A 12,290-nucleotide genomic window follows, 5' to 3' on the forward strand; every position below is an offset into this window, starting at 1 on the left:
AACCCGCCGACCCTAAAACATTCACACAGTTATGAAGGAGCACTAACTCGCAGGCACCCCCTCCCACTTCGGCCGCAGCGGTGGGCGGGGCTTGGTACTTGTCCATGCCCCTTGGGCCTGGTCTCCATGGGGAGCCGCGAGAAGAACGCGGAGGGACAGTTCTTGCGCCTGCGTCCTGCGTCGCTGGGCGCCTCGACGCCACTGCCGCCCGCCCCCGCCGCCCGCCCGAGGGCCCTTCGTGCGCCTGCGCGCTCGCGCTCCCGCCCTCTCGCTGTGCTGGGCTGAGTCAGTCATTCTGTCGGAGTCTGTCTTCGGAGCAGGAGGATCGAAGGGATTTCGAAGAACCCCCCGTCCTATTATTTTCTTTCCCCTCCCTCTCTCCCGCCCCACATCTCTCTTCACCCCTGTCTCGCCCTTGCGCAGCCATGGCGGACCTGTCGGCGGCCACTCAATCCCCGTCAGTCTCCTCGTCGTCCTCTGGGGCCGAGCCCTCCGCTCCCGGCGGCGCCGGGAGCCCGGGAGCCTGCCCCGCCCTGGGGGCGAAGAGCTGCGGCTCCTGTGCGGGTGAGGCGCGCTGGGGACCCCCGCCCTCGGGAGGGGGCTTAGGGGGTCAAGGGGAAGGCAGATCACCCTCCCTACTGGAGGCTGCAGCCCCCGGGGACGGCGTCTGGCAATGGGCTAAGGGGGAAGGGAGCGTAAGGTCGTGCAGGCGGTGAGGAAATAACGGGGTGTGAGGAAAACAGGTTGGGGGCGGGGAGATAGTCTAGAGAGTGGGCGTTAACGCCAAGACCAGGTGGGGAAAAACACCAGATCGGGGAGCAGCTCCCTGAACCCGGGTGACTTAGAGGAGGATTAGAGCGGTTGAGAGGATTGGGGCAGGTTGGTCGTAGGAGAAATGGTTAGTTACGATTTTAAGGGGACGGTGGTGAAAGGGTTGCATTGCAGGTTTGCAGACAGGTGTTGACATAATCAGACATTCATGGTAGTCGTCCAGAAAAATTGTTTTTGGTGGCCAGTGGGGAGGACGAGGAAGTTTAGTGGGAACATTGGACCTGTTTTCTATACCGTTTTTACCTGCCTTTAATTTTCTGTGTCTAGCTTTCCTAAATGCCCCATTTTTCTGAGGCTCTGAGGTAGAGGGAGACGTGATGTGAATAGCTCAGGGAAGATTTGGGAGGGAGCTGCTGATGGTCCAAGATGGATCTGTGGCTGCATCTGCAGCACAGCCTGCTGCTCTTCCCTGTCGCGGCGTGGGGGTGGGGACGTGCAATCAATCGCTTGTATTCTAGAAGATAATAGAGTCAGGCCCAGCCATCAACATATTTTGATTCCATGCTTTCTGGGGTCTGCTTGATCGCAGCATAACAAAAGGAGGTGTTTACCGCAGAAAGGGGGGAGGGGAAGATATTCAGACAAAGCAGGGGCTGGTAGAACCCCCTTCTTCCATCTCTGTGAAAGACGAGGAGGGAAACTGCAGGCCGCTTTTAGTTTCCATTGTATATGCGTCTGCCTGTTGGTGGGAGCTGGCTGGCCAGCTCCCCTAGGGCAGAGATCTGCAGTGCAGATGCCTTCTCCAGGAGAAAAAAATGCACCCTGAGCAGGTGGTGGTTTTTAAAGGAACTCCTTCTTGGAAGGAAGGGCCATAAGCTTGGAAGAGTACAGAGAATGTTGCTCTCTATTTAGTTACTTTAAAGGATTTTGAGAGATTTTTAAATACTTTGTTGTCTCCTTGGTCAGAGTCTTGGATTGATCGTTATAAAGAACTTAACATTTCTAATCTTAGTTTTAAGTATACATTCTCAACGTGATTTTTGAACTGTAGATTTCCCACATAAGAGTTTTGGTACCCTGTTTGGTTTCCAGTGTGGTTATGGCCATTTCAGTAGAAACAGTAGCAGAGAAAAAAGCTTCTGCAAGATCAAGATTAGCTGTCCAGATAAAGGAATGAGGCAGCAAAATTAGAACCCTTGTTCCCTTTAAACCACCGGCATTTCTCCCAATTTTTGTGTTTTGGGCAAAGGTCCAGGTGAACAGCAGCTTCCCTGTAACATAGCAACTCAGTATTTGGGCTTTAATCACTTGTTATTGCTTACTGTTTCAGTTGCTGGCCCTTTTGATTTTTCTTGATTTAAAATTTTTTATTCATCTAAAAATAAACTAGATCGGTTCCCTATCTTAAACTCTTATCTGTTGAAAATGTGTATTAATATGTTGTCTAAAAATCATTAACATGGTTCGGTGGGCCCAATATAAGATCCTCATTTCTCAGATTACTACTTTAAGAGTTTTGCTTAAAATACTGTCATACATAGTCATCATTTCATTGTAGGAGCTTTCTTGCTAAATGTTTTCTCTGTCTCTCAAAGGAAATGTCTCAGGCTTCTGCACAGTGAAAATAAGATGGACTTTGTTATTCCAAAATTTAACTCATTTGAAATGGATATTAAGGCCCAGCAGGTGTGGCTCAGTGATTGAGTGAGGACCGACCCATGGACCAGGAGGTCACCAGTTTGATTCCTGGTCAGGGCACATGCCCAGTTTGCTTGCTCGATCCCCAGTGGGGGGTGTACAGGAGGCAGCCAATTTGTTTCTATCTCTCTTTCCCTCTCCCCTCTTCTCTCTCTAAAAATCAATTTTTAAAAAAACTTAAAAAAAATAAATAATAAACCTTTAAATAAATAAAATGGATAGTAAGAAAAATCTACATGTGTTGATGTCAACCTTCAACTTCATGTTATTTCACCAACCTCCTCTTGGTTTTAGAGACTTTCAAAAAGTAAAAGAAGCCCTGGCCAGTTTGGCTCAGTGGTTAGAGCGTCAGCCTGCGGTCCAGAGAGACCTGGGTTCAGTTCCCACTAAGGGCATGTACTTAGGTTGCAGTTTGTCCCCAGCCCTGGTTGGGTCGTGCGGGTGGCAGCCACTCGATGTGTCCTTTCACGTCCATGTTTCTCTCTCTCTCTTCCCTCTCTCTCCCTCCCGCTCTGTCTGAATAAAAAAATGGAAAAATGTCCTCAGGTGAGGATTAAAAAAAAAAAAAGTAAAAGAAGAGTGAGTGGTCATTTGGTGTCCTTTAGGAGACAGTTGTGTCTTGTCTGACCTGTCAAGTAATGATTTTAGAAATATTGGTTTCCACCTACAGGTAGAGAATGAGTGAGGTCCAGGGCCTCAGATACTAGTGCAGCTGGCAATGTAGTATGCTTGGAGGTCAGGGGCCAGGATTGGCTTGTCAGATTTCTGCCTTTGAAGGAAGCTGAAGATTTCAAGGTAGAAATTTGAAGTTGAGGTAAAAGAGACTTACATATTTAGTGTTCTTTTCAGTGTGAGAGTTGTATTATTGTTATGAAAATCATGGTGCCAAAATAAAGCTACATTTCTTGTATCTGTTCTTGGAAATAAGCTCAACGCAAGACAGCTTGTATAATTTTTTTTTTAAGTTTATGCTTTAAATACTTTCCTCGTTCATGAAACTTAGTTCTTTGTACTTTTTTTTTTTTTTTTTCATCCTCACCCGAGGACATTTTTCTATTTTTTGTTCAGATAGAGCGGGAGGGGGAGAGAGGAAGAGAGAGAGAGAGAAACATCGATGTGAAGGGATACATCGAGTGGCTGCCACCCGCACGACCAACCAGGGCCGGGGACAAACTGCAACCGAGGTACATGCCCTTAGCGGGAACCGAACCCGGGTCTCTCTGTACTGCAGGCTGACGCTCCAACCGCTGAGCCTAACCAGCCAGGGCTCTTTGTACTTTTTAATGGCATCATTTTCACACTTTGTTCTAACAAGTCAATCAAATGGGAGTATGTAATTTATATTTTCAGTCTTAATCCTTGAATTAAAAGGAATACTGACATCTGTATTGTAGTCATGTCAAATTATCAGTGGCATTGTAATATGGTGATAAACACACATTAAACCCCAGAGACATCTAGATTTCAGTTCTGACTCATGTTAATTGTATGTCCTAGTGCAAACCCTGAGCCTCAGCAATGTAACCTAGACAAATTTGCCTTGCATCCTTAAATCCTAACTTTTATTGAATTACAGTACCTAATATTTGATATATCTGTTTGCAGATTACACATTTTTGCACGTAGATACAAAATAGTAACTGAATTAGAAGTGAAAAATTATAATCTTCCTCATAATAAAGGAAGAGCTATCTAAAGTGAGCTGTTTCACCTTTGACCCCTCACATTAATGTCTTAAAGCTGCTATCCCTTTCACTCAGCAGGTCTGTTAAGGAAGTGGTGGTCGGGGGCAGGGAAAACCAGGATGTTTCACAGATGGCTTGGCATGACATCTGTATGCTTACATATTATATATAGTACTCTGACCACAATAAGTGCAGTTATGATACATTATGAAACTCCTATCAACAAGCACGGTCATGTCAATATAGTTTACAAATGCCTCTTGATTTGGATGGCTTTTATTTCCCAGGAATAAAAGATTTCTTAAATGCTGTTTTCCTTTAGGGTCAAATTCACAAGTAATTTAACCATTCTGATTAAACAAACCAGTTTATAAATATTTAACAGGCATCTCTTAACCCAAAATTGAAATCTCTAGGTATTGTTTATTAAGTTGCTGATAAGAGTGTCAGTGTTTTTATTTTTTATTACTTTAGAGATGGTCTGGAAACAAAAATAAAACTAATATAATTGCTTTTATTGTGTTCTGTGGTGAGGAAATGATATATTCTTCCTGATACAGGAGTCACCTGTTAAATCCTGTTTGTTTCAAGAACTTGTAAATGAAGTTTGATAGTGAAGGAACTGATGACATTTCATTGAAGGGAAAGGGAAAATTAAGGTTTCCAGTTGTGTTTGGGCCAAGAGGTTGTTCTGTAGAAAGGCACTTATTTTTAGACTAGCCATAATCCTAGAATTGAATAACTGTGTATATTTGTTGTGTGTACTTAGCTTATAATTGTGTTCAAACTTAGCCAATAGTTTATTGTTAATGGTGAATTTATAATTGCCTAAATTGTACAGACTTGTGACATATGTAAATTTCATAGTAAAACGTTTTAAATAAAAATTACCAAGTTGTCCAGGAAACTGACTTATCTTTTCTTGTTTGTTTATAATAGCTATTAATTCTAGGGTTATTTTGGATCAATGGATATGTTACAGATGTTTTAGAAAAAGTGTGTATGCTAAATAAGTTTAGTCATAATCAGTATTGCTTGGGATTGCTTCATTGACGTCTTGTACTACATACATGACTTATGTACCTGTTACTCTGTGATATTGCAATTTCAGAGATAATCCCTTTAAATACGATATAGGATTTATGTTGGTATTTTACATTATGGGGGGTTGTCAGCAGGTAGCCCACTCTTATGGTCTTTTTAACTTTTAATTTTTTGTTAATCTTCACCCTGGGATTTTTTCCATTGATTCTTAGATAGGGAGAGAGGGAGGGAGGGAGGGAGGGAGGGAGGGAGGGAGGGAGGGAAAGAGAAACATCAAAGTGACAGAGACACATTGGTTGGTTGCCACCTGCATGACCCTGACTGGCGCCAGGGATTGAACCTACAACCTAGGTATGTGCCCTTGAATGGAAATCTAACCCAAGACCCTTCTGTCCACAGGCCAGCATTCTAACCACTGAGCCAAACTGGCCAGGGTTCTTATGGTTTTTTAAAATTTCAAAGAAATAATCTTAATCTGTTTTCTCCCTGTAAAACTTAACTTTTTTTTCTGTCTGTTAGCACATCATCATAACCTAACCAAGAGGGGACATGTGAGCTTTTTGAGGTGTTTCAAACTGACAGTTTGTCCTTGAGGGTATATTAAAGGGTAAACTAATACAGGGCTCTTTTTGTCCTGTTACTTGAAAGCATTTCAACAGTGAACATTGTCTTCATTTTATATAGGAAGTAGAAATACTTAATTTTCATATCTTACATTTGTGTGTTGCTTTTTTTTTTATTGGGAGGGAGACATTTGTGTATTGCTTTATGGTTTAAGTTGTGCCCATACATTAACTTATTTCAACAAATATTCGAACAAACATTAAAGCTCTTTGTTAGGGGCCGTGGGAGATAGGAAGGTAAATAAAACATACATCATCCCTCTAAAGGCTATATTCAATAGTAGAAAGATTTGTATTGTGTGTATCTGTGAGGTAGTCAGGTAGAGATATAAACCTCATTTTACAGATGAGAAATCAGACTCAGAGATTAAGTGATGTGCCCAAAGGTTTGTGGCTGTGAAGTTGAGGGTAGGATGAAACTAAGGGATTGAGCCCTGGCCAGTTTTGCTCCGTGGTTAGAGCATCGCCCGCGGACCAGAGAGAACCGAGTTCAGTTCTTGCTAAGGGCACGTACCTTGGTTGCGGTTTGTCCCCTGCCCCCTGCCCGGTTGGGGTCGTGTGGGTGGCAGCCATTTGATTTGTCTCTCTCACATTGATGTTTTTCTCTCTCTTCTTCCTGCTCTGTCTGAAGATAGTGCAGAAATGTCTTTGGGTGAGGATTAAAAAACAAACAAAAAGCAAAGGGATTGAGGGCTCAATTCAGTTCTCTTTCACATGTACAAAGTGCTTCCATTTAAAATGTGAAACGTGATAAAAATGCTTCACTCATCCTCTTGAATTATCAGTTTTAACTTTGAGTTAATTTTTGGTCCCATGATTTCTAAGCCCAGGTGCCTTTTTGCTCCATGGTCCTACCGAAACTTCTCTTGTCAGGTTCACCAGTTACTTTCCACTTTGTTAAATCCATTGTAGTCACTTCTTAGTCCTCATCTTAAATGCTGTTTCAACAGGTTTTCGTAAAATAGATCACTCCTTCCTCCTTGAAATACCTTTTTCAATTTATCTTCATGACACCACACACTCTTTAACTAGCTGCTCCTCCTATGTCTCCTTTGCTAGTTCTTTTTTTTAGACATAATTCATATAAAAAGCACCATTTAAAAGTGGTTTTTAGTGTATACACAAGGTTGTGCAGCCATCATCACTACCTAATTCCAGAAAATTTTATCACCCCAAAGGAAGCCCCTGTACCTGTTGGCAGTCACTCTCCTTTTGTTCCTTTCCCCATCCCTTAAACACTAATGTCCTTTCTGAGTCTATGGATTTTCTTATTATTGGGATTTTATATTGCTAATTCTTTATCTTCCCAACATCTAAAATTTAGAGTGCTCTAGGACTCACTTCTTAGAACTTTCTTCTATCTGTTTTTATTGGTCTCGTTTATGACATCCATCTTGTGGTTTAAGTACCATTGACAACTTCCATATCTTTTTTTTTTATTCAGATAGAGGGAGAGGGGGAGAGAGAGAGAAACATCGACATGAAAGGGACACATCGAGTGGCTGCCACCCGCATAACCAACCAGGGCCGGGGACAAACTGCAATCGAGGTACCTGCCCTTAGCGGGAACCGAACCCGGGTCTCTCCAGACCGCAGGCTGACGCTCTAACCGCTGAGCCAAACCAGCCAGGGCGACAACTTCCAAATCTTTATCAGCCTCCGTGTCTGATAGGCATTTCACGTTACCATGTCAAAACTGAACTGATCTTTCCTTTTAAATCTGTTTCTCTTGCAGTCTTCTCCATTTCAATAAATGGCCATTCGGTCTATCTTTTTGGCCCAAATCAAAAAACTTGGAGTCATCCTGGACTTTCTTTCCTTCATACATCTGTCAGCATATCTTACTGATTTTGCCTTAAAAATATATCTAGTGTCTGACCAATTTTTCTCAACCTCCATTGCTACCACTCTGCGCTAGCAGGCTGCTGTTATAGCTGTCCTGGGTTATCGCAGTTGCCTCCTAACATCTCCACACTTTCTCCCCGCCTCTCTTCAACCTGCTCTCCGCACAGCAGCTGGTGTAAATCTGTGAAAAATTTCAGTCAGATCATGTCACTCCTGGGCACATGCTCTGTTGGCTTCCTGTCACAGAGTAAATACCAAAATCCTTAGAGGGCTTATGAAGCCCATGTTATCTGGCCCCAACCTCCGCCTTGGTCAGTCACCCAGCTTTAGTCACACTGACCTCCTTTCTATTCTTCACACCAAAAGTACCCCCCTACCTCAGAGTCTTATTTGCTGTTCACTCTGCCTAGAATGCTCTCCTGTGTCTCCTCACAGCTTTTCATTCTCCCTCCCCTTCTTTAGGTCTTTGCCTGGCAGACTCACTTAAATGGCACAAGAGTGAAAAACACATTCGATAGGCTTCCCCTGGTTTATTTTTCTTACTACTTGTCATAATTTATCTTACTATATTTGATTTATTTATTTTGTCTTCCACACCAGAATATAAGTTCCATCAAGTGGAGATTTTTGCTGTTTTATTCACTAGTCTATCCCTAGTACCTGAACAGAACCTAGCACAAAGCAGGCCCTTGGATTTTTTTTAAATTTAAATTTTATTTTATTTTATTTTTAAATCCTCACCCAAGGATATTTTTCAATTTATCTTCAGATAGAGTGGGAGAGGCGGGGGGGGGGGGGGTGGAGAGAGAGAAACATTGATATAAGAGAGACACATCGATTGGTTCCTTCCGCACGACCCCAACCAGGGCCAGAGACCGAACCACAACCAAAGTACAGGCCCTTGACTGGAATCAAACCTGTGACTCTTTGGTCTGTGGACCAACGCTCTAACCGCTGAGCTAAACCAGCCAGAGCACCTTGGATATTTTTTAATGAGAACAGAAATCTTACCATTTTTCGGTCTGCAACTAAAATTAGTCCTTGTCTCATAATAGGTGTTCAGTGAATCTTTTTTGTTTGTTTGTTTGTTTGTTTGTTTGTTTGTTTTAGAGAGAGGGGAAGGGGGAGAGATAGAAACATCAATCGGCTGTCCTCCTGCACAACCCCTACCAGGAATTGAGCCCAAAACTCAGGCATGTGCCCTGGCTGGGAATCAAACCAGGACCTCTCTGTCCATGGGATGACACTCAATCCACAGATTCGCAGCGGCCAGGGTTAATGAATCTTTCTGAGATAAGTGAATGAAGAAACTCTACTCCCAGGAAAGCATGCATATAAATAAAGTATTGCATAAACTTTCACAGGGTTCATGAACTACTATGAACTCCATTCATAAACCTCAGGTTAAGAACATTTGATTTCTGAAAATAGTATTATAAGCTTTGCAAACACCCCTATGGAAATTGATATATCCATTTAGATACTGAGGAGAGAGTTTTTGTGTAAGCCCATAAAATTATGTCTATAATAAATGTATCTTATGTTTAAGGTTGCCTTCTTTCATTACTCCAGAAAAGTGTCTTTATAAACCACTTGAATGTCACATTTGGTCTGTTGGAAAGACTCACTTCCAATAAGCACACAATGGTAGGCTAGTCTGAGGTGTCAGGATTTTAAAATACGTTAAAATAAGTTTAATTTCAATCTTACACCTAACAGAATTAGATTTTGATTTAATGCATTTTCGCACATTATTTGGAGAAGGATAAGACATTTCTAAAAGTAACTGTAGTACTATTTTAAAGTTGGATTATTAAAATATTTGTAATCTGTTTCCTGCTACACATTTCATTGTTTCTCTCTGTTAGACTTTCTCATTTTGTTTCTTTTGCAACAAGAGTTCTGTTTGTTCTTCTTCTCAGATCGTATATACATTTACTCCATAAACGTACAAAGAAAGCTCTCCAACTAGCGTAACAGAAGAGTGAGCATAATGAACACCATTTTGACTTATACTGGAGGGAACTATTAATGAATTAATAGGACTAATGTCCAGTCACTACTTAGTCTTTTTCTTTTTTTTTTTTTTAAGATTTTCTTATTGATTTTTAGAGAGAAAGGAAAAGAAAAACATCCATTGGCTGCCCCCCACATGCCCCCTACTAGGGAGCGAGCCCACAACCCAGGCTTATGCCCTGACAAGGAATTGAACTGGCAACCTTTTGGTGCACGGGGCAACATCCAACCAACTGAGCCACAACAGCCAGGGTTCAGAGTCTGTTTTGGAAATAACAATTTAAAAACCTCTTACAGTTTGGTGCTGGCCCATTTGGCTCAGCGGTTAGAGTGTTGGCCTGCGGACCAAAGAGTTGCAGGTTCGATACCTGCCAACAGCATGTACCTCGGTTGCAGTTCTGTCCCCGGCCCTGGTTGGGATTGGGGTCATGCAGGAGGCAACTCATGGCTGTCTCTACCCCCCCCTTCCCACTCTCTCAAAAAAGAAAGAAAGAAAGAAAGAGAAAGAGAAAGAAAGATCTCTTACAGTTTGGTTTTTACCAAACATTTATTATGGCTCTGTAATGTTCAGGCCTCCATATTCTGTGCTTTCTACTTACTAGGTGCTGGTCATCATATTCTGTGCCTTATGTAAGAGGGTTAACTCTAATGTACTTCCAGTCAGGTTGGGATTTATTTCCAACAGCAAAGAAATTGAATTTTTTAAACTAGATATTAGATCTTATCTAAGTTTATTGGTTCCAGAGGACCAAAACATTATTATAATTGGTCTATTTTATAGTAGTTATGTTAGCTCTAAATACATAAATAAAAATCAACCTGCCAGTTTATGTAGTGTGGGAAAGGCTAAGTGACTTGCTTCCAGTGAGTACAATATGAAAGGGTGGGGAGCAGTGCCACCCTGGAGAAACGGCAAACTGACTCAGCCAGGGGATCAAGGTTAACATCGTTAGTGATAAATAATACTGATAGCATGTACTTTTGATATGATGCAACAAGGATGGCTCTTCACCTAAGTAGTATTCTTCCCTAAAACCCATATCTCTGGTCTATGAGAAAAACATCAGACACACCCAAATTTAGGGACATTCTGTAAAATATTTTTCCAGTATTTCTTATTTTTTAAAAATATGTTTTTATTGATTTTTTTTAGGGAGAGAGAGATAGAAGCATAGATGTGAGAGAGAAACATCCATCAGCCGCCTCCTGCACGCCCCCTATTGGGGATGGAGCCCAAAACCCAGGTGTTTGCCCTGACCAGGAATCTAGCTGGGACCTCTCAGTCTATGGGGTGATGCTCAATCCACTGAGCCATACCAGCAGGGCTTTCCAGTATTTCTTAAAACTGTCAAGGTCGCCCTGGCCGGTTTGGCTCAGCGGTTAGAGCGTCGGCCTGCGGTCCAGAGAGACCCGGGTTCGGTTCCCGCTAGGGGCACGTACTTCGGTTGCGGTTTGTCCCCGGACCAACCAGGTTGGTCGTGTGGGTGGCAGCCACTCGATGTGTCCCTTTCACGTCGATGTTTCTCTCTCTCTCTCTCTCCCTCCCACTCTATCTGTACAGAAAATGGAAAAATGTCCTCAGGTGAGGATAAAAAAAAAAAACAAAAACAAAACTGTCAAGGTCATTGCCCTGGCCTGGTTGCTTAGTTGGTCCCAATAACCAATAGGTTTCTGGTTGTGTGTTCAGTCTTCGGTCAGGGCAAGTAAGGGAGGCAACTGATTGATGTTTCTCTCTCTCTCCGTCTCTAAAAGATAAAAATAAAAACATATCCTCAGGTGAAGATTTAAAAAAAAACTGTTGCCCTGGCCAGTGTGACCCGGTTGAGTGTCGTCCCATGCTCCTAAAGGTCGCTGGTAGGATTCCTGGTCAGGGCACATGCTTAGGTAGCTGGTTCAGTCCCCAGTACGGGGCATGCAGGAGGCAGCCCACTGATGATGTTTCTCTCTTATCAGTGTTTCTCCCTCTCCCTTCCTCTCTCTAAAATTAATAACATATTTTCTTAAAAAAACTGTCAAGATCATCAAAAGCATGTAAGATGAAAAATTATCAATATGCTTAAGTCATTTTCATTCCTAAAAATAAATCTTCTGCTTCACTCTGCCTTTCCCTCTAGCTGTTGCCCTGTATTTAGTTCTTCCCTTTATCACTCATCCTGCTATTGGGGTTTTTAAAAATTCCATTCACTCCTCAGTCTTCAGTGTGTGGCCTCCTCCCCACCACTTTATAGAATCGTCAGTGCTAAGTTACTTGATTACTTAATTTTACTGACCCATTAAGTCTTGACCACTTATTGGTTTTTGACTCTGTTAATCATTTTCTAAAGTGTTCTTTCTCCAAGTGACACCATTTCCCCTTGTGTTGACTCCTTTCTGTCTGTACCATTCTCTCTTGCACCTCTTTAAATATTGGTATATCTCAAGATTCCATCTTAAAGCCTCTCTAATTCTTTCTGGACACATTCAATCGCTCTAGTGGTGTCAATTCTCACCCAAATGTTAACTCCCAGGTATTAATCTATAGCCCTACCTCTCTCCTGAGCATGTCCATAGTGGTAAACAGTTTCCACTTAGATAGGCCTTAGACTACTTTTTTTTTAATTGATTTTTT

General features: G+C 42.3%; 1 protein-coding gene across 3 annotated transcripts in view; it reads left to right on the forward strand.

Annotated features, from left to right (window-relative positions):
• Positions 1-250: 250 nt before the first annotated feature.
• Positions 251-12,290, forward strand: part of RTN3 (reticulon 3) — a 43,612-nt gene continuing 31,572 nt past the window's right edge. Inside the window, exon 1 of one of the 3 annotated variants that reach the window (XM_036260248.1) lies at positions 251-564. In XM_036260248.1, the coding sequence (XP_036116141.1) occupies positions 426-564 (139 nt within the window). In that variant the 5' untranslated portion in view covers positions 251-425. The remainder of the gene's footprint in view (positions 565-12,290) is intronic. The other 2 variants (XM_036260247.1, XM_036260246.1) reach the window with 2 other exon arrangements.

Source organism: Molossus molossus, unplaced genomic scaffold (assembly GCF_014108415.1).
Source record: "Molossus molossus isolate mMolMol1 unplaced genomic scaffold, mMolMol1.p scaffold_m16_p_13, whole genome shotgun sequence".
NCBI lineage: Eukaryota > Metazoa > Chordata > Mammalia > Chiroptera > Molossidae > Molossus > Molossus molossus.